This window comes from Pteropus alecto, unplaced genomic scaffold (genome assembly GCF_000325575.1).
Source record: "Pteropus alecto unplaced genomic scaffold, ASM32557v1 scaffold205, whole genome shotgun sequence".
Classification (NCBI taxonomy): domain Eukaryota; kingdom Metazoa; phylum Chordata; class Mammalia; order Chiroptera; family Pteropodidae; genus Pteropus; species Pteropus alecto.
In genome coordinates, this window is record NW_006436672.1 from 780,378 (window position 1) to 805,593 (window position 25,216).

General features: G+C 46.7%; 1 protein-coding gene across 16 annotated transcripts in view; it reads left to right on the top strand.

The window, feature by feature from the left end:
- FGFR2 (fibroblast growth factor receptor 2) overlaps positions 1 to 25,216 on the top strand; it is a 100,600-nt gene that overhangs the window by 56,605 nt on the left and 18,779 nt on the right. For 7 of the 16 annotated variants that reach the window (XM_015590635.2, XM_015590637.2, XM_025047964.1 and 4 more), the window contains 5 exons: positions 5,744 to 5,934; positions 8,416 to 8,560; positions 10,599 to 10,801; positions 19,328 to 19,479; positions 22,366 to 22,487. In XM_015590635.2, coding sequence (XP_015446121.1) covers positions 5,744 to 5,934; positions 8,416 to 8,560; positions 10,599 to 10,801; positions 19,328 to 19,479; positions 22,366 to 22,487 — 813 coding nt within the window. The remainder of the gene's footprint in view (positions 1 to 5,743; positions 5,935 to 8,415; positions 8,561 to 10,598; positions 10,802 to 19,327; positions 19,480 to 22,365; positions 22,488 to 25,216) is intronic. The other 9 variants (XM_025047965.1, XM_025047973.1, XM_025047977.1 and 6 more) reach the window with 4 other exon arrangements.

Here is a 25,216-nt window from a genome sequence, read left to right on the forward strand (position 1 = left end):
GTCACCTTTGCCATGGTTCCCTTTTTTTATACATACTACGTAAAAAATATACATACTACAAAATGTAGCATTTTAGCTATTTTTGAATGTGCTATTCAGTGGCATTAACTACCGTCAGTCACGTGGTTGCGTGACCGTTACCACTGTCCATCCCAGATGAACTTTGCATCATCCCAAAGCCATGTCACTTTTTCACAAAAGGAGAGGCTTTTTCAAACCTAAATTTGGCATAACTTTGTGGTCACCAAGAGTCTTCGGTTCCGGTTTAACTTTTCGAAGGCGCAGAGCTCAGGGTATCGCCACCATTTGGGGTGTAAATAGCACACAGCCCTGTTCCTGTAATTTGCCCAAGGAGACCTAAATTGACACCCAGCCAGTAGAAGCCACTCAACCCCCAGCCAAGTAATAGTCTGTGACATTAATTAGGGAAGGCACTTTGCTTCCACCTGTCTTGGTCTTCCTAGGCCGCCCAGCCTCGGCTGGCCCTTCACTCTGCTTCTCCACCTCATCGAGCAAGCACAAAGGAGTTAGTCGTGTTTGGCTTCTAGCATTTCACATGGCGCAGCCTCCGCAAGTCACTGAGGGACTTCAGCGCTGGTGGGGAGGCACTTTGGCTCGCCCCAAACAAGCTCGTTCCGCAGACTTTGCTCTCTCTGCCGAGAAACAGATATGTTTTGGGAGAAGCTGGGTTCCCAGCTCAGTTCCACGAGACTTTCCAGAATCATATGTCCGGGCAGGAGGAAAATAAGGCTAAGCCTAGGACGGTGAACAAGTAGCAGACTAGTCACCTTCTACAAAAATGTGTCTTTTCCTTAAAAAAAAAAAAAAAAATCCAGGGGCCCAGCATCCCAGTCCGTTTGTCTCTTCTAGAAGAACACAAGCCAAAATATCGACGATGGGCACTTTGACCCTTTCTGAAAGGGTAGGCTCCCTCTCTCTCTCCTTCCTAACCGTATCTTTTTCTACTGATGAGTTTTAGTTCTGACCTCCTTTGGTGCCAATCTCTACGAGGCTGGAGAAAGCTTAGGCAAAGCAAAACTCAGAGCCCAACTAGATCGAGCCCATCTGGTTTGAGTGCATCAGGCAGAGTCTTGACAAGGCAGTGAACTCATTCTACTAATTGTAATTAGCGTGAGGTCTTTAGCAGGTTATTGGGCTCCTCGAACTTCAGAGGGCTTTGATCGGCCTGCCCCTAATAACCATGCCTCATGCTAACTGGTTTTAGTGCAACAAAAGCAACCACCGCCTACTCTCGAGAAAAAAAGCTGGGCTGGGCTTTAAAAAAAAAAAGAATTCTCGGTCATTCTCACTTGTCCTCCAAATGGCAGTGTTCTCTCTCTATTCAGCCCCTTGGAATTGCTAAGAAACTGCCATTTTAGAGGACGGGTAATTAAAATTTGATTTTAATTTAAAGACAGGGCAGGCAGAGTTCTCTGTGCTCCTTACATGAATGGGGTGCTCGAGAGGGGAGACTGGCTGTTCCCAGGTCAGTACTGGCCACTCGGTGTGATTTGAGTCTCTTGGTGTTTTGCTGCCAGAGAGAGCAGCTTTGAAATGGTGCTTTGCGGCAAGCACTGCTTAACTTTTTGGGGAGGAATACATGGAAGACCCGTGTGTGCTGGGCGAGCGGCCACTCTGGGCTTGAGTAATTTATAGAGGTCAGTTAAGAACCTGGTTCTCCTTCTGATCCTGGGGCTGTGTAGTTACTGAGGCGGCAGACGTGAAGCCTCTGCTCTGCGGACATTTTTTATGGCCTTTGCAGACGTTGTACATCTCTTATGAGCAAACATATCATTACGTCCAGAGGAGGCCTGGCATGCGATAAAGTTTCAGTGGTCAATTAAGAAAGAGTTATTGTTTGTCACTCAGGTATTCTCTCTCTCTACAATTAACTTCTTGGAATGAAGCAGACTGTTTTCTTCCCGCCGTCCTGTGTGGCTTCCAGCTTTGGGGAGAAAGTCGGTCTCGATAGTCAGACTCTGGGCAGCTGGGCCTTCTGCTTCGGTGAAATAGACTCATTTGGAGCACTTGACAAGAAGGAGTGGGAGCGAGAACGCCGGGGAGAGAATATTTTTTACAGCACTTCAGTCTGTGTTTACTATGCATTTATTTGGTGGAACCTCATTCCAGCAGTGCAGCCAACTGTCCCGTCGGCAGCAACCGCACCCTTTGGGCGGCTTCCCATTCTGTCTTAATTTGGAATTCACACAGGGACCTTCGAATGCTGATTTTAAAGGTTCCCAGCCCCTTCAGGCCCATGCACACTGTACATCCGCAGCCTGCCGAACGCAGAATGTGTACTTTTAAAATTGCAGTGAAGACACAGGTGAGATGCTCATCAGCTTTGCTGTTTCCCATATATCGATCTCCTTTAAAAAGAAAAATCTGTTTTGTATAATATCAGAGGGTTCAACATGCTGTAAGAGAATCTTGCCTAAAGCTAAATCCTTTCTGGTGGAGAAGATGTGATTTCTGTTATCGCGTAGGAGAACAAGAGATGAGTGAACTCTGGGCTTTATTCTCATCCGGAGATAATTCTCCGACTGATTCTTTTTATATTAGCTGGCTGCCCGAAGTGTTGCAAACCTGAGGCGTTCAGTCTGCCCAGGGCCCAGTGAGGTTCTCGGAGAGCGCGTGAGCTGTCGCGGGGTCTTCGTGCCCACCATCACTGCCCCGTTCCCCCTGGGCCCCGCCTCGGGGGCCGCCTGCTCTTCCCGTCTCTGCAGGACCTGCCACACGGCCCACTCCCCCAGCCGCCGGCTGCACCCTGCTTTCACCCCAGGTTTTCAGAAGTCAGCACAGGAGCTCAGGCACTGTCATCCCCTACAACTGATCACTGTTCTTGGGGGTCTGATGGACACCAAGGAAGAGTGATCACTGAAGGATTTGAGAAGCGGAGTGCCGTGCTTTGCAGATGCTGGCATCCGGGACCTTTTCCAAGATGTTTCAGGCCTCGTTTGCCGACTCGTTTTAGGGCAGAGAATAAGGTTGCGAAGGAAATCAAAGCCTGATGTGGAGAAACGAAACATGAGGCCTACTGACTTTTTAAAAACATTTTAAATAACATTCTCTAAGGTTTCATTTTATACTGAAGGCAGCTGTAATAAGTTTTGGAAGATGGTGTAAGGTTTCGATTACGGAGTGATCCGCCTACAGTTTCTGTACCAAAAGTGAGAAAAGGCCGAGGGGGAATGGGGTGGTTAAGAGGTTATTTTGTATAAGGTGAGAAAATTTGAAAGGATGAATTCAAGACTGCAAGCAGGTGACATTTGGTGGGCTGTAATTTGCAAATGCAATAATGTTAAACCATTGCGAAGGTTGTTTTTTTTGTTGTTTTTTTTTCATAGTCTGATAGAAATGGAATTACTCAATTACTAACTGGAGCTCCAGCAGCGCATTGACCACAACTAAAACAAGACTGCAGCTCTGCAGCGGGCCCTGCCAGGGTTGCCCAGTGTCTAAACTCCCCGTTGGAGGCCGTCTGAAAGTGCCCATTGTTTGAGGGACATCGTGATTTGGTATTATGTGCACAATGTTTGCTTGTGGAAAGATTTATTAGAAACAAGTATGTTTAAGAAAGAGAACGTGGTTTGAAATTCAGTTGATCTGGCTTGTGACATTTAAGATTTTATAGTACCTTTGTTTCTAAGAATAAATATTTAGGCCCACTGTAAATATTTATCTTTGAGCATACAAACGCAGGCGTGCAAAACTGGAAAACCGAGCCAGGGGATGAATTGATACCAAAAATTCACTTTTCTATGGGATGGACTAAACCACCTCAAGGTTTGATAGGTACAAAGAGGCGTATTTAGTGAGCGTGGCTGTCAGTATCCAGCCCAGAGGACAGCTTCCCTGGCACTATTAAGTCTCTTGGGAGCGGGAGAGTGTGTGGGGACTTAACTGTGTTCTCACGTGGATGGGTCTAGCCGGGACCATCCCTGCCAGCTGTCAGCAGGTCCCTGTGGCATCCAGCTGGCTGCCAGGTCTGACCAGGAGGTCAGCCAAAGCGTGAGGGTTTCTCGATGATACTTGAAGGGTCCCCAGCTTTGAGATTTTTCTGCCCACAGAAACCAGAAGTCTCGACTTCGGCGTCCTTCGCTCAGCCTATCTGGGTAATATATTGGGGCAAATGAATGACTTCTTTGGGGGCTCTGGAATCCTTATCTTTTTAATGTAAAAATGTAGGTGTCTGTGACGTGATGGGAGATTCTGGAATGAAATGGGCTGAGAGTAACCACTAGCACTTTTTCTTATCTTTTTTTTTTTTTTTTAAGTTTTTAAAGACCAACAGGCTTGTGCAGTAAAATCAATTTGCACATGGGCTGGCTCTTGTCCAGCAAATTCCACTAAATGATATTTTAATCTGAAAGGCTCACGTATAGAAAGGCTTAGATATCTATCACTCTAATTTGGCAGTCCCAGCCCAGTGCATGGGGACACCGAGGTGCCGTGCGGAGGTGTCATCTGTGTGTGGGCTGTTTGGGACATCCTCATTTCCCTTGGCCATTTTTTAAGCTGGAGGTTAAAGGCGGTGGCACCCACTGTGTGGGGAGGGTGACAGGGAGGATGGTCTGGTACGTGCAGGTCTGTGGGGATGCAGTGATAATTTGTGAATGGAAGGATGATTGGATGTGTGTGGCTCTTGACCAAGCTGCCACGTAGGAAGGTCCCAGTTAGCTTGTACTTATAGTGCTTGTACTTATAGCTTGTACTTATGTGGACAAGATCACACAGCAGGCTACTCTGTCACTTGATCCTTGAGGACCCTTGCGTGTAGTTACTTACACACCTTGATGTGGTTGCCCCTTCAAGATTTCTGCAGAGACCACCTCTAAACTGGAGAGGAACCTTTCAGGCACGAGACAAGAGGGGGTATCTTTTGTCGAGAGCTTTTTCCCTGGAGAGAGAGGCAAGGCAAATGGCAGTGGGAAGTCATTGGTAGCCTGCCTGGTGTAGGGCCTCCTTTAAGGCCGTCTGAAATGTCACCAGGATTTGGGAACTGGAGTCTCTCTATGCTTCTTTCAGCGTCAGGCTGAACAAGCCAAGGGACGTTTACTTGTGCATCGAGCATTTGGCACACAGTAGCACTTAATATTTATCAAGGAAATAAATGGGCAGATTAAAAACGAATGAATGGAGTGAATTTCACGGTAAAGAGATAAAACCATTGTTCATTCAATCCGTTTAGAACTTTGGTCTTTTAAGCTTTTAGTTTATTTTCTTTTAAAAACAAGGAATAAAAGTCTTTTCAGAGCATCTAAGAAATGTATTGGGAGCACTGTGTGTAGGAGTCATTTTTGGTATTCAGGGTGACCATAAAGTTGGTCTTGTCACTAGCCTATGATGTGGAGCTTATGGTCAAGGCGAATTTCAATATCACCCCAAATGGAATTAAGTGAAGAGGTGCCCATCTCCCTGCAGTTGGTCTTTTAGTTCGTCTAAATAAAATCTTTTCCCTTGTTCATTAGGTGGCCATGGACGACCAATAACTTGAGATACGATAAGTTTTGTTCCCAGTTTTCTAAATCAGTATCCTTTTTATGAGGGTCGTGCACCAACAGTCTGCTTTGAAGTCGTTTCTGCTCTCCATTGGGGGGCGTGTTATTTCAAAGAAGTCAGCCAGCAGACTTGAGGCCTTTTTGGCTAGAGTTTGCAAACAGCCTTCTGGACGACACAACTTATTTATCTCTCTCTCCCCGCTTCCCATCCCACTGCCCCTTTCTATCTTTCTCTCCACCAGAGAGGTCGCCACACCGGCCCATCCTCCAAGCTGGACTGCCCGCCAACGCCTCCACCGTGGTCGGGGGCGATGTGGAGTTTGTCTGCAAAGTTTACAGCGATGCTCAGCCCCACATCCAGTGGATCAAACACGTGGAGAAGAATGGCAGTAAATACGGGCCTGACGGACTGCCCTATCTCAAGGTTCTGAAGGTGAGGACTCGCTGGATCCGAAGGCACCCCCCAACTGCGGTCTCCTTAATGGGTTCGGCCACAGGTCCTGTTGAATTTGGGAGAAGACGATTCTCTTATGTGATTGGCTAGTACAGAGCGTATTTGGGAAGTAGAATATGAAGCTCGTTAGTAAAATTTCAGAAGGGAACTTTGGGATGTTAACGAGACTATTAGAGTTGGAGTCACAATAGTTTAGCTATTTATCTGCCCTGAGACCTCAAGCGACACGTCGGGCTTAGCTGCACATCTGTAGAAGCGGAGACCATGATACCATCTCCCCTGCAGGCCAGTTAGTGGGATGGAATAGACAGGAAGAATTTTGTAAACTCTAGGCGTTGTACTGATGTTTACTGTTATGCTGACGTTTTCTCTGAATGTGACATTAGGATCAAATTTGAGTAGCCACCTTTTAGAAACAGTTTCGATTTTCCTTTTAAAAGAAAGCCCTGAACCAGTTGACATTCATTCACACGTGATTTAGACAATAAACTTTAGAAAATGGCCTGTGCTGGTGAAATATCCTTTCTCCTTGGATTTCTTACCTGGGTCCTTACAAGTTCCCGTTTTAACAGCATCAGCCTCTTTATTTTTTAGATCTCGCTTGCTGTTCAGGGTGGTGCTAGCAAGCAGAAGCTAAGTCTATACGACTTGTTAGCCTACCTCCTGCTGTATCTCCCATATCGAGTTGCCGATAGAGAATGTCCTTACAAAGAACAGCCTCCCGGTAGAACCACAGGTAGCTGAACTGAGAACTCTCAAACAGTGAGGCGTTCTCTCCAGCTGATACGAAGGCTCAGAAAAGCTGGAGGAAGGTGCCTAATCTGGGGAACTGTTAACCATCCTGTTAGGTATTGATCAGACCCTTTCACGCCTGTCCACCAGGTCACTTCCACTGTCCACCAGTTGTCTTACTTTGTTCTTCCTAAACCTGTAGCCCCTTAGTAGTGCTGTTTACACGTAATGGAGGTTGTTTTCTCGCGGTGTGTTGGTGGTGGGACCCTAGACAGTGCAAAGTCCTTCCTGGTTGGCCGTTATATTGTTCTCCTGTGTCTATTCTAGCACTCGGGGATAAATAGTTCCAATGCAGAAGTGCTGGCTCTATTCAATGTGACTGAGGCGGATGCTGGGGAGTATATATGTAAGGTCTCCAATTATATAGGGCAGGCCAACCAGTCTGCCTGGCTCACAGTTCTGCCAAAACAGCAAGGTAACAATGTTTTTTTTTGTTTTGTTTTTTTGTTTTTTCGTTTTTTGTTTTTGTTTTTTTTAAAGAAGGCTGGATATAGAAGCTGAAAAGACTTGGTGCTTTGGGAGACTGCAGGCAGCTTTATAGGATAACTCTGTGGCCTCGGTATATTCATAATAATCTTTCTTCGGTGATGCAGCTGGTGTGATGCCAGCAGCCATGGAAAAATGCCCACAATGTTCAAAGCACTCGCTCTAATTTCTTCTAAAGATTATCCTTCACCCCATCTAGTTTTTAAGTCATTCCTTCTGGTTTATCTTGTTTGGGCTGCACATTTCCCATCATGACTGCACATAAACACCGTTTTAAACACACGTGTGCATGCCTCTTGAACTTGTGGCATTGCATATCGGCAGAACTCATACCTCCTTCTGCCCCAGATATCTAGAGAAATATTGGCATGGTATTAATTTGTCCGACAAAGCATCATTTCCTTGGTTGTGTAACTGCTACTTATGCGATACTGCCCTTGACCTTGCTATCCCAAATTTGGGGGTAGTCCATTTAACGAATGTACTGCTGGAAGCTACTGAAGGCAGCAGGTTGACTTTCTTAGTTTGTCACGATTCACATTCAAATGTTTGCATTAAAAAAGAAAAAAAAAAAAAAAAGCCCAGTTTCTTTGCTCCCAAGATCATGCTTTCTTCCATTTTGTTTCATTCAATGTAAGTCAAGATGGTTATGCAGGAGTAAAAATCACCAGAGCCTGGTAACCAAGCTGGCCCTTCCCCCGAGCCAGTTCCCACCGGGCCAGAAGGATGTGCGAGATGTCCACTTGGGCTTATCTGCTGTGTTTTGGTGTACAGCACAATAATTGAGACAGAACTTTCCTTTCCTCAAGGTGGGGGTCTGCAGCCAACAGAACCAGAACCCGGCTTGGACTTTCGGGTGCTCTACTTTTGGAAAAGCACCCCAAACCCAAAGCCAAGCCCGGCAATGGCCGAGAGAACGGATCTCTGTGGGTTGATTTTTCCATGTGTTTGATCGCATGCATGTCTAGGTGGTGAAGCTGGTGTGGTGACGGGCCTGTGGAGGTGAGCTGCTCGGTGTCATTCAGTGTCTCGGTTGTGGGCTTTTGTGGATGGGCTGCCATCGGAATCTTCCGGTGGCCAGCACCCGCCGGAGCCCCCGGTGCGACGCCTCGTGGTTCCGTGGCCCCGTCCACAATCATCCTGTGTCGTCTAGCCTTTTCTCTTGCTTCCCTTGTTTTCTAGGCCGCCGGTGTTAACACCACGGACAAAGAGATTGAGGTTCTCTATATTCGGAATGTAACTTTTGAGGATGCTGGGGAATATACGTGCTTGGCGGGTAATTCTATTGGGATATCCTTTCACTCTGCATGGTTGACAGTTCTGCCAGGTACATACTGCTCTTTCTCTCCATGGTTTTTTTTTTCCTTTTCGTGGTTGATTGCTATAAAATTAACACAGCTTCTGTTCTCAGAAATGGCCCCTTTTATCCTTGCATAGAGATTTTAAAACATGTTTCAAATCATCCCCTCGGGAGAAGAAAGCCTTGGAAATTCACTTACAATGAGATTCCCCCACTCGCATTTACGATCCAGTGGAATTTCATCCTTAAAACCCAAACGGATCTTAACGTTTTTAGTGAGTCATCGAGTCAATGTGTAAATTCACCCATTCCTATTTCTCTTGAAGTCGAAATTACTTTGTAAAATTCAAAGTAATTTTTGCTCATTTCAAATTCCATTTTGCTAAAATCCCACATGGACTCTCATTCCAGTTTCTGTTTTTACCGAGGGGTAAATAGATCGCCGTGCGTTGAGGTGCCTGGGGAGGATACCTCTGCATGTAGCGTGTACAGAAGCAGTGTGGCACCTACCTTGGGAATCGGTGGCTTGCTGCATGTGGCAATAGAATGGACTGTTCGTTTGCTTTTACTGCGATGCATGCTCTTGCCATCTTGGGCTTGATGTTCTTTCTGCTCTGCAGAGAAATCGACATCGGTAAAGCCCTGTTGCTTAAAGATGGTCGCCGTCTGCATCTTTAACCGATAACTCTATCCTACTCAAACTTTCTTGAAAATCACTGTCTGCCTTGATGTATCTGCCTCTTTGTCATGTCCTTGGAAACTGCGTAGACTGTGGTTTGCTAGCTCATGATGTTCCACTCCAGTTATTAATTCCTTATTTTTAGAGTATGGTGCCTACCTGCATGCTTATTTTATTATCTAGTAAAAATAAATGGATCATTTCATTTCATGCTGTGCTGCTGAGAGTTTTGACTATCTTGCAAGTATTTTTCTGATTAAAATGTGTAAGCCTTAAATACTAGCATTGCATCCATTTTCCTTTTGTTGCGAGTCTGCTCTATGAGTATTTGCTTTGAAACGATGAGATGCTTCTTGTGTTGAGCTTGCTTTTACGTGCGGTACTGCCTTCTGCAAGTGCCTAACTGGCACTTCTTAACCGATTTGCCTGACAGTACTAGCCCATTAACTAAGAATGCGTTTTGAGAAAAATACTATTTGGAAATACACTGCTTATAGATTGACTGTTGAGGACTAAAGAAAGAGCAGACATTATTGGACGTTGATACAAGAACGTGCTAACTTAAGTAATTTTATGTATACTCACATGCCATACCACTTCTAATTTTTCTTTAAAAGTTGTAATGATGTATCGGTATAACCAGATACACACCAATTTAAATGGATCTCGATTAAGGAATATTATAAACATTTTGTGGTATGGACATAATGATTCTGTATGATAAACAACTCAGTCTTTATATTAGAAGCATTCGTTTATTTAGTTAGACGATATGCTGGACTATATTAAGAAATGTGACCCTTTTCGGGCCAGCCCACTAGATGAATATTTATTTCATGTCATGTGGAACTGTGTTCCTCTGGGGTATATCACCCTATCATATCTTCCTTTGGAAGAGCTTACCCGGATAAGACTGAGGCACCGTCCCTTCAGAAACGAAAGTGGACACCCATTCGTGTGTAAGAATTTTTAAATTGGTTCACACCAGAGACCATATTAGAAGACAGTCCCTTTGTCATGGGTATGGTCGCCTGTCCTGTTCTGCCCAAATAGCTAACAGAATGTGATCTTGGAGCCTGCCCTTTGTGTCTCGGTGGCAGCCGATCCATCACGGTCACTGGCTTGCAGAGGCCCACTGCGGCTAGCGATAGTGACCGCCTGGGCCCTGGCAGTAAAGCGAGGAGCCCTTGGCCATTCCCCTTCATTTGAGAGAGGTACGTGGCAGGCCCGTGGCCCATGCCACCCTGTCGCTTTGAGTCGTCGGGAAGCCCATCCTTGTGAAGGGTTATCGCCTTTTGATTCCTTTAGTTCTGCCAGGATGCAGCCGTCTCGTGTCCTTACTCTGTGACCTGCTTATCTGTTCCTCTCCTGTGATCTACAACCTAGCTCCCGTAAGAGAGAAGGAGATTACGACTTCCCCAGACTACCTGGAGATAGCCATTTACTGCATAGGGGTCTTCTTAATCGCCTGTATGGTGGTGACAGTCATCGTGTGCAGAATGAAGACCACGACCAAGAAGCCAGACTTCAGCAGCCAGCCGGCTGTGCACAAGCTGACCAAGCGCATCCCTTTGCGGAGACAGGTAACAGAAAGTAGATAAAGAGTTTGAAGAAATTTACTCGTCGCTCGTGCCCCAGCCAGCTCTTGGGTCTCTCTCCCTCTGCTCCGATGCTTCTTGTGTGAGTGTCATGGGGCTAGCAGTTCCGACATGCCTCTTAGTGGCCGCCCAGTTAGTTTTTAGGGCTTGGAGAGTCAAGTCCTGGTGCGTCAATGGGTCCAATCCAGTCAAGTTCCGGGTCAAGAAAGCACAAGGGCGTGAGGCTCAGCCAATCAGCATGACGGACGTAACGCAGGGAGGCAGGGCCCTGGTGGTTTTGATGAGACTCTGGCACAGCGGTCTCTTTGAAGCACAGGCCACTTTTGTCCCCTGTGATTTAAAGCTTTTTTTTGAGATAGGCTTATGCCACTAGTTGGAAAGGGACTCTAGCTCTCTTTGATTTATTTTTTAAAATCAAGCTCAGAAACCTATGCCCTGGAGGTGAATCTGAGCTACAACTTGATTTAAACTGGCCCATGATGTCTTTCCAAGCTGGATTTTGGCTCGACCTCTCTTGATTCTTAAAATAGAATTATATGCACACATCATGTTATTGTTAGTCATTCTCAAGTGTGGCCGTGGGGCCGGTCCTAGAACGATTTCTCTATTGAATAGGCAACAAATTTTTGTTAACCTTGCACTTGGTCTTCGGTGGTTCCTTGCGGCTTGTCTGCACCTCCTGATTGGTTTAATTTTGCTTTGGGGGTATGGGGCAAGATAGAGCCTACACCTCTGCCTTAAATTAAAGCCCTGCAAAGCGGAATGGGACAGGAAATGTGTTGTCATTTTTTATTTTCTGATCATGAAGATGGAAGGGGAAGGCAGATGTGAATGCAAAATGTTTACAAAACTATTTGGAACTCGGTTATAATAAAGTTTTTTTTTTTTCCCCCCCGAAACAGCAAGTAAAAACAACTAACGCGCTGGCTCTAATTCCGTATGTATTTTAGTAGAATTTACAGGGTACTTGTTAAAATGGGAGATTTCTTCATCTCAGCCCTAGAGACTGTGGTTCAGTAGGTCTCGCGTGGGGCCAGGAGTCTGCAGTTCAAACAAGTCCTCAGGTGATTCGAAGTGGACTTCGAGACACGCTGGATTAATCCCAGCCTCGCCCCTCCTGTGACATAAGGTGGCGGTAACATTCTCTGCACAAGGCACTAGGAAGGGCTGGGAACCAGCTGGTCAGCAGCAGTTTTGGCACAGATCTGGCTGTTTTTAGCCCAGCTCCAAACTCTGGGCTGAGTAGATCCTCGCCGATTTCTTTGAAGCCACGTTTCAAGCAGGGCTTTCTCCGCGGAGGCCGAGGGCTAGCACTGGGAATGTGCGTCGCGTGCAGGTGAATGCTCACATTGTATGTGGAGTGAGGGAATAAAGGGTCGCTCCCACCACCAAGAATTCTGTTGTAGAAGCAGTGATGGGGCCACCAGTCCTAAGGTTGACTCTCTGACCTAGTTGGTGACCTCCGGTTGATCTAGCCACCCCCAACCCCCTCCTTTCCAGTTACCTCTGGGTGCTTCTTACAGCCACCATCTCGACAAACCCGGCCTTAGGGAACAGAAAGAGAGTGGAGTTCCCATCTTTTGTAGGGGGAAGATGCTACCTTCTGGAGGAAACCTGTAATTTGGTGTAGCTAGATCATCGTCCCGTAATTATTTCATCTTTTTTTCTGCAGCTGTTACAATGCTCTTCTTTTTACTCACTATAAAGGAGGCAGATGCCTCTAAAATCCTCTCGACTCAGCCCCAGTCATCTCGTTCTTGTTTGCCGTTGGCCGACTGGCCTTTCTCCTCTCCACCTAAGTTGGCCACTTTTCCCACACTGCCGTGCGCAGCTGAAAAGAACATTAAGATTCCTCCTCCTGTTTTCTCCCTCCCTCCTTCCTTTGTTCATGGTAATTTTCTGAGTGCTCGGTCTCACCGAGGCTCCATGTGAGGCGTGGCCTGTCACCTTCACCAGTGTTATTGAGTGGGAGGCTTCGTTTAAAATGTAATTGCTTTGTGTTTCGGTAGGGTCAGGTAGTTTGAGAGAGACAGAGGCAAGTGGGCAAATACCGGTCCCCTGGAGAAATAAATCTGAGAGAGAAACTCATTCAGGGGAGTGTCGGTACACCTCGACCCCTCGCGTATGTCACGATGGGATGCGTGATCCTGCACGAGGAGCGCTGGGTCAGAAAGCCTAGTCCCTGTGGTGGAGGAGATGCCTATCAGGTATCTGGATAAAAGTGGGTGATCGGGCTGTAGTGGAATGAAATCCACAGAAAGGCTGGCAGGCATGCTGATGAAAGAGAAAATTCCACAGGATGCCAGGGATGCCTTGACTTGGTGACAGGTGAGCCTGTAATCAGATACCTCGAGGATGGCTCGTCCCTAGGCATTTGCGAGGCTGCTCCTCATGCCGCACTTACCCAGCGTCCTCCAGTGCACAGGTGGCCCTCAGCGTCTTCATGGTGGAGTCTGAATGTTATCTCGTTGGCCCTGACCCTCCCCCCGCCCCCCGACACGCATCATACAGCATTTCACGCAGCTCAGTCGATTCTTGTTTTTAGAACAAGAGCAGTTGTTTCTTTTTTTTCCTTGATCCCATTGTGAGTTTTTCCTTCTTGACATTTATTAATCTGTACTGGACTTACTGGTGCAAGACAGACATTTCAATTTGTTTGTTTGTTTGTTTTGGTCGAAAAATGTTTTCTTCGGTGCCTTGTGATCGTTTCCCAGGAACCATGAGTTTTTTTGAGACCCTCGATGGGCTTTGGACTTGGAGGGTAGGGGGCAACTCTTGGTAGGGAGGTGGGTGGTGCTTGGCAGTGCCTCCCTCTGTCCCTTGACAGAGTCCACCCCATTCAAGGCTGGGGCTTGGACACCGTGCCGGCCACTTGCTCATCTGCTCCCATTCCTTTGCGGGGGGCGGGGCGGGTGCTCCTTTGCGAGCTCATTGGCTCTCGCATAGATCTCTGGGGCTGTGAGTGGACAGCGTGGCCATTGCAAAGCAGCCTTTGCACGTCCATGAGTTGAAGAGAGGGCTTCGCTCTCTGTGTTTTGCACAGATCAGCAGGGTGGGTGAGGGGGTGCAGAGGGAACTGGGGATTTTGTTCAGGAGGCATGCGTCATTGCTGGGCTTGTCGAATCAGTTTTTCAGTGTATACATCCGATGGTTCTTTCTGGAGCCGGACGTGCATCCGGGAGGTAGCATGTCTCCATAGAAGGGTGTACCCATCTCCTGGGGGGTAGACATGTGTGTGCAGTGCACACTCTCCCACCGCCACTGGCGACTCAGAAGGGGCTGCAGGGATTCTTTTTCTCGCTTTAGTTTCACCCTCCTGGTTGCTGATACAGGTAGATCGAAAACCAGAGGAAAATCAAGGACAGTCAAGGTCATGTTTCATCACAATATCGTTGAGGCAAGCGGCACATCCCCAAGGATGTCATTCACAGGAGCAAGATGAGGGGGGCGTGGTGGCATGTGTGATTCAGGAGCCAGTTCTGGGGGCCGTGTGTTGATGATGATTAACCACACCAAATTCTGTGGAGGGCAGTGCCACATCTAGAAGCTCCCCTACTACCTAGCAGCTGAACATCATGATCTTGGAACATTTTCCATAGTTTGGTCAGTCAAATGGCCTAATGAAAGCTCACTGGTTCCAGAAAACATTCGGGTAATTAGAACGGTCATGGATGGCTTAATTGGAGCCTGCCCTTTTGTGGGGGCGCCTTGTCCTCCCTGGCCCCTATTTGGTGGTTCTCTCAGCCTTCGAGAGAGACGACAGACAGTTTGACTGTGATCTGACCTGGCTTTTGGCTGATGTGATTTCCTAAGAACCAGCCCCTCCGGGACCGGTGAGCCATTGTTCTGATGGGTTTTCTCCAAGCCTTGGGAGGATGTTTGGGGGAGGCAGAGCCTTGCTAAGGGAGGAAAGTGAGTGTCTGATAAACTGCCTGATTACCTACATTTCATTACTGAGGGGAAACGGATCCAACCCGAGCAACCCCTTAGACCTTTGTCTCAGCCACCCGGCTTGAGGTGGTGAGAACATTTTGTTTGGCTGGAGGGCGGTGGTGGGCAGGTCTAGAGCCTTCTCTTCTGATGTGGGAACGTGGATTCACAGTCTCTAAGAGTCAAGCTGTGGTCTGGGGGTGTTTGTCAGTGCTCAGGAATCAACACACGGATGTTCATCACCCCTGGCGTAGCATCTTTGCTTTTGCCTGCTCCGTTCCCTGTGAAGTCCCTAGTTGTTGTTCAGTCTAATCTAGTAGAAAGAGATAACACGATTTCATGGTGGCCCTTTAAAAGAAATGAAAAAACAAAACAAAAAAAAAACCCACTTCCTTTGCTTAATCTCCTACATGTACTGTGGACATACACAAGAAGCAGTTAGTTAAAAGCTTGATTTATGGCACATGGTAAAGAGATTCTGGAAGGTGAGGAAGCCAAATTGAGACTGAAAATACACACTAGGAAAGTGCTCCTGCCACCGTCCTGGAGGGGGAAGACAGCTTATGAGTGCGTTAGCATTTATTGTGTATAAATAACTTAATCATCACCATCCATGGAATATTTTTAAATTAGGTAAACAGGAAACCCTGGAATTGGAAAAAAGTATCTGATAGGGAAGATGATGATTTTGTGCAAAAAAATAAAAAAATAAAAATAAAGAAGTGATCATCTGACAGTGCCGAATACGTCCCAGAGTTTGAAGGTGGGCAGTGGGAATCCCTCCATGGGTGTGGTCTGGAGGAAGGATGTCCCAGCGACACATGGCATTGGAAACATGGAGGAATCGCCTGCAAGATGTCCAGCCAAGCCCTGGAAACGTGTTAGCTCTCAGCAAAATGGAGTGAAGAGAAAGCCAGTCATACTTTACAGTCCCAGCGGGGATTTTAAAAGCATAGTAAAAATGCATGGAGGTAAAATTAAGATAGACCTCTGTAGACAGAGCAGTTGAATTCTGTAGTTCCTTACGCTTTCGACATTTTCTTACCTTTTTTCCCCGTTGTGTTTTTTACAAAAGTATTTTCCGGATTTTTTTTATATTGAATCTAAAGCCTCTACACTTAATCTGAACTAAATTTCCATAAATGATCTTTTTTGTAAACACCATTTAAAAATTTTAATAATAATGACAGAACAAAGTTGGTAAAGGTTTTCCATTTTAAAAGCTTTCATGTGAGAACCTTGAGACTCTGGCGGAAGATGTATATGTGTGTGAACTTTTGCACGGATTTGTGGGTAAAGATTTATTTTGGGTCATAGGTTAGCTACAGAGCACTTAACTTCTGACTGTTCAGTGTTTCTGTTCTTAAGCCGCCTCTAAGCCATATTTGTCATAGTCCCCAGGTCCTCTGTCCCCTGACTCCTGGATGCTTTATTTCTTAGGTTTGTTCTTTTGTTTGCTGGAGCCTCAGGCCATTCCGGCTGTGAGCAGGTCTCATCATACAAACCAGGGAGGTGTATCCTGTCTGTTCTGCAGTCAGGCTGTAGGGCCAGTGGGTTTTCCCCTTTCTCGTGTCACACAGTATGACAGCATCTCACATATAGAGCAACCCTAGGCTCCAGATGCTCCAGGTTCCGTAGAGGGAGATGCCATCATAAGCTCCCTTGGTTCTGGGCAGCAAATAATTCTAAAAAGGTGCTAAGAAAAACGATTGTGGTGTTGGTAGCAAATCTTAAGTGAGCTCTTGGCAAGTGCCAGACTCAGCACGAAACACTGTACAGGTGTGACCTCATTTCATCCTCACAGTAAGGTCACTGCAGTAGGAACTGTTCCAGTTTCTTTTTATCAGATAATGAATCTCCAGTGTAGGAAGGTTAGGTGACCTTCTGAAGCTCTCACAGTCAGTGAGTGTTGGAACCGGGGTGGGGACCCCGACAATCAGACCGCACATGGGTGCATTTGGTCAGGATGCTGCCGCCCGACACAGAATCCCACCACATAAATCATTAGCATAGGAACAGCACAGCTAGGGTTGGCTGCTTGCTAGGGGGCAGTCACTGGGGTGGATGCAGAGATGCCACAAAGCTCAGCCTGGCAGCAGAGGGGAGAGGCAGAAGCAGTGGTCTCGTCATTTCTAACTTGTTTGAGAAGTCAAACAAGTTATTTCAAGCACGTGCTTTTCATTTTCTTTTCCCTGAGATATGCCTCAGTTCAGATCCTTACTCTTCTAAAAACATATTTTTAATGTTAAAGAATTCACTTATTTTTAAAACGTGAAAGAGATACGTAAGCATTGGTTATAAAATTGAAATGGTCTAGAAAGTTCTGAAGTAAGGGGCATAGTCTCCTCCCTCCTTCAACTCCTAATCTCTCTACCCAAAATTGTTTAGTCTCTTGTGCATCCTTCCTGAAGAAATTTGAAGTGCCCGTGTTCTCCCCGCTTGCACGGGAGGCTGCTTTCCTCCGGCGTATCCTTGAGGGTGTCCTGGCTTTGGAATTTGCTGGACCTCAGTCTTATGGGGCCTGTCTTGTCTCATTGCTGACTTTCTGGATCTTCTTGCCTGTGCTCTTCAAGCACTAAGGTCTCAAAGCAATGAGCGGGGATTTTTGCCTCTTCACGCGGGAGAACTTTCCAGAAGACTTTCTGGCCTTTGAGAACACCAGCCTCCTTTTGCATGCACAGCACATGGCCCTGACACAGGGCGTTAGGGTTTGGGGAAGTATCTTCAGCCAGACCTGTTCCTGAATCTGAGCGCTTCTCTGCGTCTGGACCTCTGGGCACCTGTGTGGTCGGTGGAGACTGTAAGTCTCAAAGGTGTCCTCTGGGGGGCCCGGCAGCCGAGGTCAGCGACCACCGTGAGAGCAGGCCCACTGGGGTCTGTGGAGGGGCCTTTGAAGCTGTCTGGCAGGGCGGGATCCCTGCCTAGTCCATGTCACTAGTGGGGAGGAAGGGGTCCACAGTCACCTTTTCATCTTTTTGTCTTTGCCGCCACCATTTGTCTGTGTGGCCCAGACACTTCGGTGTGAGGTGCCAGCCTCTTGGAGCCTAACCTCTCCATGAGGCCTCTCTTAGCTCCAAAATTAATGATTCTTCAGTTCCTTTTTTTTTTTTTTTAATTATGTTACTCGCAGTGAATAAACATTGCTCATATTATCTACATAAATAAAATTTAGGAGTAACTCACTCTGCCAGAAAGGCTTCTCAGAGGCTCAGAAATGTATTCGTTTTAAAAGATAGTAGACATTTTCCCTTAAAAATTGCCTACTTCTTGATTTTAATACCAGAACCAGCTTCCTATTTGTGAAGCAATTTTCCTCCCATCCGTTCTCGGTCACCATCTGAGGGTTTCCAGAGAAGGGCAGCCTGGGCTTATGGAGGAGAACCAAGGATTTCTGACAAGGACGTTCCTGGGGAAGCTCAGGTCTGCAGGTCACCGTGGGGTGAGGCCAGCCTCCACCTTGTGAAAGTTCATCCTGATGTTCATTTGTACCCAGTCTTTGTAATTGCAGTTGGGGACGCTGGTTGACCTGGGCGGTCACGCAGGGAACAGAACCGAGGTGGGTTGGCGGGCTGCTTTGCTGGATCACGTTGAACCCCTGTTCCAACTGCCTTAGGCCAGAGTCCTGTTCGTGGCTCGCAGGTGAGGTGGTGGTCGGCCACACCGTGCGTGGACCGGGTTGTGCAGTAATCTCAAGGCGGCCTTCAGGTGGGCTCTGTACCTGCATCCTTTGTAGAATTCAGCACGGGGAAGATGTTCTATTTAAGAAACGACCGTTGTATCAGGCGCAGGCTGAAGCGGGTCAGGGTAAGCGGGAAGCCTCAGCAAAGCCCCAATGTGCTTGCTGCCCTGCCTGCCCGTGCAACAATGAATAAAGGCGTATTTTTCTTTCTCTTGACTCTTTGTCCCACGTATTCAATCCACTGGCTTCTGAAACTGAAGTTGACAAGAGGAAGTCGATTTTCACCAAATGGCCTGGGCATCGACCAGTTCCCAAAAGGACTGGGGAGAAGCAGGCGTGGCCCCCAGTACCTGGGTCTCAGGTCGAAAGGTGCTCGTCGCTACTGGAATGCCTGTCACACTCAAACCCTAGAGCTGGTTCCTGGAGATACAATCTTTTCATTTCAGAAGACACAAACTATCGAAGAGCTGATTGTCCCAAAGTTTTCAAGTCATAATAAGCACATTGATTCATGATCTGAGCTGGTTTGCACAGAGATTGATCATTTGGGGATCCAATACAGTTAATATCTTGGGCAGCAATGAAGCTCATGGGGTCTGTCTCTCTGTCCTCAAGTGACCGTAGTAAGGAATTAGGACAGAAAGAAGACTCATGTTTTGATCAGGCCTTGTCTACAAATGTTTGAAAACCTGGTCTTAGGAACATGTAATTTGGGTGAAGTCTAGTACTGCATAGGCAGGAAGACAGAAAAAATGGAGCCGGGTGGTTTTGGTCCTTAATTCGTGACTTCGACCAGCCCCCGCTTTTCTTCCTTCCTGAGAGCTGACCATCTGGCTGGGCTCTGGCCGGCTTCCAGCCTTTTCAGGTGGAGCCAGGATCACATCTGTGTCTTTGCATTTTGTATCCAGGTTTCTGCTGAGTCCAGCTCCTCCATGAACTCCAACACCCCACTGGTGAGGATAACAACACGCCTGTCCTCAACAGCAGACACCCCCATGCTGGCAGGGGTGTCCGAGTATGAACTACCGGAGGACCCAAAATGGGAGTTTCCAAGAGATAAGTGAGTACTTCTATCGGGCATGGCCCCAAATGGAGATTTAGGTATAAATGGGGATCTTGGAGAAACATTTTCTTGTTATGACCCTTAACTGCAAAGATCTTGCTTTGATGGTGTCAACAGGAGTGAGCGACATTGTATTTCTAGGTATTCAACTCCTTGAAAAGAAAAGAAGGGGATTCTTTCTCTCTCTTTTTTAAAAAATAGTTCTTTTAAAACAGAGCTACTAAGCCATGGCTGGTCCCCAAGTAAGACGGTGCCTTGTCAGCATTTTTAAAAACTTTCTGGACAATTCAAACACAGTCAAATGGAATAAGAGTGGAATCATCCCATTTATAAAACAGATCTGACATTCCACACTCTGGTTACTAGACTATGACTGTTCTGTAGTTTATTTCTTTTGAGAAATTAGGTATAGGATATAGATCGTCTTAAGAATTTCTACTCAGTGTTGCTATTTTTAGTCATTATTAATGTAATAAATATCAGGCTGAAGCACTTCAGATGTGGCATCTAACCTTGAATTTCCTGTGGTCCATAGTATTTTCCTTATTAGATGTCATAGATATGTTCCATTCAGATATTCAGTCAAAGTGTGGCCCCGGACTCTGTTGGGAGGCATTGTTGGGAGCTGTGGTTCTTGCTTGGGCTGAATTCAAGTCCATGTACTTTGGGCTGTGTTGGGCTGGGTTTGAATCCTTGCTCTGCCAGCCAGTGGCTGGGCCCCCTTGTGTGAGTTACCTAATGCTCCAAACATCCTGCCTGTAAAATGAAGGTCTTGGTAGAGACCTCCTAGGACTGACCGAACACAGTTCTTGGCTTATGCGAGCTTACCTCCTTCATGTACTGGTGATCTGGGAGCTCCGAACCACAAACCACAGCGAGATAGTGGCGCTAGACATAGAGTACGTGGGACAGATCTTGGGCCACCAGCCCTCAGTCTGCCAGGCAGGAACCAACTCCCAGACCCACCTTCCGAATGAAGCACGATGGTCATTGAAAGGCCGTCGCCTCTCTCCTGGGTACCTCTCGTGCTAGAGTCCGAAGAACTTTGAGAGTAGAGGAAGGTGAAGGTCGCTGATTCCATAGCTGCATCCGATCAGTGGGAATGAGCTCCTGACTTGCCCACCTACAGCTGCCCTGTTTGCCTCGACATTTGCAGTGTCACCCTGAGATTGTCAGAGAAGTGTTGCATTACTATAGAAGGAGCTCATATGCAAATTTGGAAGTTCTACAATGGTGAGCTTTTCCAGAGACAATATGATGAGCTGTTTGGGAGGGGAGGTAGATTTCACGGCATTGTAAATTTGATTCCTGCAACTCCACACACGTTTTGTTTCCCAGCGGCCAGTTTAGAGAGATTAACATGCACCATAAGTTAGAAGCAAATAATTGTATAGAAATTATCTCGTTAGTGTCAATGAAAGCAGTTTCCGGTTTATTTGTGTACTGTAGTGAGAAGACCATTATTCATTCATTCATTCACTCATTCATTTATTCTTTCAGGGCTTATTTACTGGAGAGGCACCAGAGAAAACACAAAGAATGGGTTCTTTACCTGTAGAGAGTGGAGAGGGTGCTTCTAGTGAGCCCTCCCAGCTCCGTGGTTCAATTATACAAGTGGGCGGGTGGGTGTGCACAGTCCTGTGAATATAGGGCTGAGTTGGGGAGCTGCGATCATATCGTAAGCAATGGCAGCTCTAAGGTTCAGTCCGTAGTTTTTGCCATTTGTGACACCGCAGCTAACAGTGGGAGTCTGTATGTGCTGGCCGGTTAGCCCCCACCCTGGGATACCCCCAGTGTGGAAAATCTGAGTGCTGAGCATTTCAAAACAGCATTTTGCACAAACGTAGGTGGAGCAAATTTCCAATGAATGAAGGCTATTTAGAAGCCATTTATTAGATTGGAGGCAGAAGTTACACAAAGAAAGGATTGTTATGCTTGTAGTAGCCGGGCAATAGGACATAAATTAGCCATTTTTCCAATGCAAATGTTTATTTTCTACCAAGATATTAAATTTAATTTTAGTTCGGCATAGAAACGGAGTGACCTCAGCATAGCAAACGTTGCCCTCAGTCTTTGTTTAGCTTTTGCAAACCTTGTGTGCTTACCAGAAACACTGTTTACTGAGGTCAGCTCAGTACTTTGCTGTGTTATGCTTACGTGAAAAAATCACATTCATACATGTTCCAAAGACGACTTCATTCTGTTGTTTTCTGGAATGCCCAAGGATAATATATGGCTATTAGTATGATGTGTATAGAGCTTCTGACCTTAGAATGTAGTTTATTGTGTTCACTTTGGATTTTCTTCATTATTAATTTTGGGTATTTGTAAGGATTTCTAAATTGTCACATCAAAAAAAAAATTCCCCTTAATTTTTAAAAAACTTTTTTTTGCCTTTAGTGAAAAATGAGAGATCCCTTGAAATGCATTTAAGTTTCATATCATGTAACTTGGCCCTAGAATGTGACCGTAAAATCCACTGGTATTTGAATAATATACAAGGATTTTAAAGACATCACTGAGACAAAAAAAAAAATGAGACATTCTGAATTATGAATATTCTCTTGGCTCAAGATCAGAAGTCCCACCTTGTTAGCACTTAGGAAAGCTGACCACCTCACCAGCATGGATACCCTCTGTAAAGAAAATAAATCCAGAATACAAATGTGAAATTTAATAGCTGTTCCGCAGTAATTGACATTCTCCAAAACGTCACTAAGAAAATACTCAAGCGCGTGTGTACCCCGTGTCTCATTAGTTCCATATGATAAACGCCCTACGCTTTTGCAAGCTGCTGAAAGATTTTTATATTTAGTTCTGGAATTTCCCTCGCTGCACCCCTTCACCAGATGCCGTGTGCTAATCCCCTATTTACACTCTTAGGCTGACGCTGGGCAAACCCCTCGGGGAAGGTTGCTTTGGGCAAGTGGTCATGGCTGAAGCAGTGGGAATCGACAAAGAGAAGCCCAAGGAAGCAGTCACGGTGGCAGTGAAGATGTTGAAAGGTGAGTGGGGAGGAGGAGGATCGGGGGTGGGGTAGGTGGGGGTGGGGCAACGGCAAAGGCTTATCAAGAATGTTCCTTTTGTGTCATGTGAACTCTATCGTGGCAGGGGGGTCAGAGAGCACATAGTTGACCTAGGGGTTGAGGAGTTTTCGGTATAAATCAGCATCTTGGACAGACTATTTATCTTGAGCTGGGTGCACTCATAAAAAAGAAGAGCCGGTTTTGTCAGAAACTGGTAGCCTCCGAGATTGTTATTCTTCGACTCCTTGCAGATGACGGTGTTGCCTCATTCCCTAGTTTCACGTGCTTCGAAACTACCAAGTGATACATATAATCGGTTAATTTAGATGAGTGTTGGTACATCGGTGTCTGAACCCAAACCTTAATTGACAAGTTAAGGAAAACTGGCCCTTTTGGAGGGAGCGAGGGGGCTCAGGGAGAGGAGGCCACACTTCTTTTGTGAGAGGAACGGGGAGGGAGGGTGGGGGGGGGGGTGGGGTGGGGGTGGGGCAACGGCAAAGGCTTATCAAGAATGTTCCTTTTGTGTCATGTGAACTCTATCGTGGCAGGGGGGTCAGAGAGCACATAGTTGACCTAGGGGTTGAGGAGTTTTCGGTATAAATCAGCATCTTGGACAGACTATTTATCTTGAGCTGGGTGCACTCATAAAAAAGAAGAGCCGGTTTTGTCAGAAACTGGTAGCCTCCAAGATTGTTATTCTTCGACTCCTTGCAGATGACGGTGTTGCCTCATTCCCTAGTTTCACGTGCTTCGAAAATACCAAGTGATACATATAATCGGTTAATTTAGATGAGTGTTGGTACATCGGTGTCTGAACCCAAACCTTAATTGACAAGTTAAGGAAAACTGGCCCTTTTGGAGGGAGCGAGGGGGCTCAGGGAGAGGAGGCCACACTTCTTTTGTGAGAGGAACGAAGCGGAAATGACACTGGTCTGGGCACGTCATGTGGAAATCTGGTAGAGTCCTAACAGGATCGGCGCTGGTGCAGGACCTGCTGGGACGTGTTAACAGTTACCGCGAGATGTGAACAGTTACCGCGAGAGGAAAACGCCAAGCGGTGTTCCCGGAAGCCGAACGTTTCTGCGTGAACCTTCCTGCCCTGCACCGCGCCTGGGTCCAGGCGCTTGAGGAACTTGTTAAGCGTTAAATGCTTCCTTCCCTGACGTTCCTTTATACGAGGAGTTAGGGGAACGGTCACATGGTAAATACAGTTGTGAGGAATCTCGGAAAGCACAGCCCCAGCTTGGTTTTTCCCGTGGATCCAGGCAGAGAGGGCAGCTCTTGGGATATGGGATACCGGATGTCTTGTAGGGATTTGGACCTTCGGTGATTTCTCCCGGGCTAGTCATCACATAGCAGGCTGGAAATAGTCAAAAAGATGTTTATTTTTATTAAAGCTCTTGATCCAAATGGCTTCCAAGGAGAACCAGGGTGTTTTGAGCTGCTCCCCACCTTGGGTGTGTGTGCTAACCCCCACGTGTTGGCTCCACCAACGGAGGCGGCCTCCTGCTTGCATCCCGCGTGGCCTAAGCATTGCGGGCCCTCGCCTTTCTGCGTGGCAGGTGTGGTGGGCTGTGTGCCTCACACAAACTGGCCTTGGCAGCCTCTGGCCACAAACCAGGGGTGAGTCGGGAGAAGGTCCCAGGCTTCCTATCTCTTTCCGCAGGACCTCTGATTTCGGTTCTGCCTCTCAGGTACATGGGATACTGCAGAAAGGGGGTTCTGTTTGTCTCGTTACACCCAGGCGGGCCTTCCCTGTTAGGACGGAGGAGGACACAAGCCTCAGAGCCCTCGTGATGGGGCCTTTTTTCATAGCCAGTGGAGCTCAGAGACTGGAGGAGAGAACACCACAGGTGTGACTCCTTCCTTTGTACGTCAATGTGGATTTTACACTTCAGTCGAGTGTGTTGCACTTCCTTTTGTGAATCTCAAAAGCTTTTCGCATCATGGCTCCTAGTCAGCCCAGATTTTCCCATATTGAATTAGCTCAAAGTCACGGGGAGGGGAACATATGGAAAAAGTCTTGCCACTTTTTAGGACCTAATGATGAGCCCACGGATGCAGGACCTGAGCCATTCTTGCTTAAGGAGTTAGAGCAGAGGTTCAGAAAACTACTTTTTTTTGGATGGCAATCACAGCTTCTTTTGTGAGGCCCACGGAAGGCATTGGCCTCCACTCACTCCAAATATGTGTGCACACACTCACACTTTTGCACACAATTACGGGGAGCCTACCGAACCCATTCGTGAGCGCTCTCACGGCTGTGAGGGCTCGAGGTGGCAGCACTTGGTCTGTAGTGGTTTGAGATGCCCCGTCTTCCTTTTCCTCACCAGATATCCTCACCGTCACTTGCAGTCACTGTGGAATTCATTGTGGTTTTCTGAGGCACCTTAGATCTGCCAGAGGATGGGATTATTTCACGATAGAGTTAGACACCACACATTTGTGAGGTTTGCTGGAAAATAATCGGCCTTAGCATCAGAGGCCTACATTCTAGTTCTGCCTTTTGACCCCGTTGACCTCGAATTAACTATTTGACATGGAGCAGGGCAGTTCCCTGTCTGGGCCTTTGCCCCCTCACCAGTAAAATGAGGGAGACGATTTGGAAAAAGTCGTCTCTGGTCCTTTAATTTCATGCTGTTTCACCTAAGTTTTTTGGCAACTAACAGCAACAGCTGACAGGTTAGAAGAAACTAATGGATTTTTAA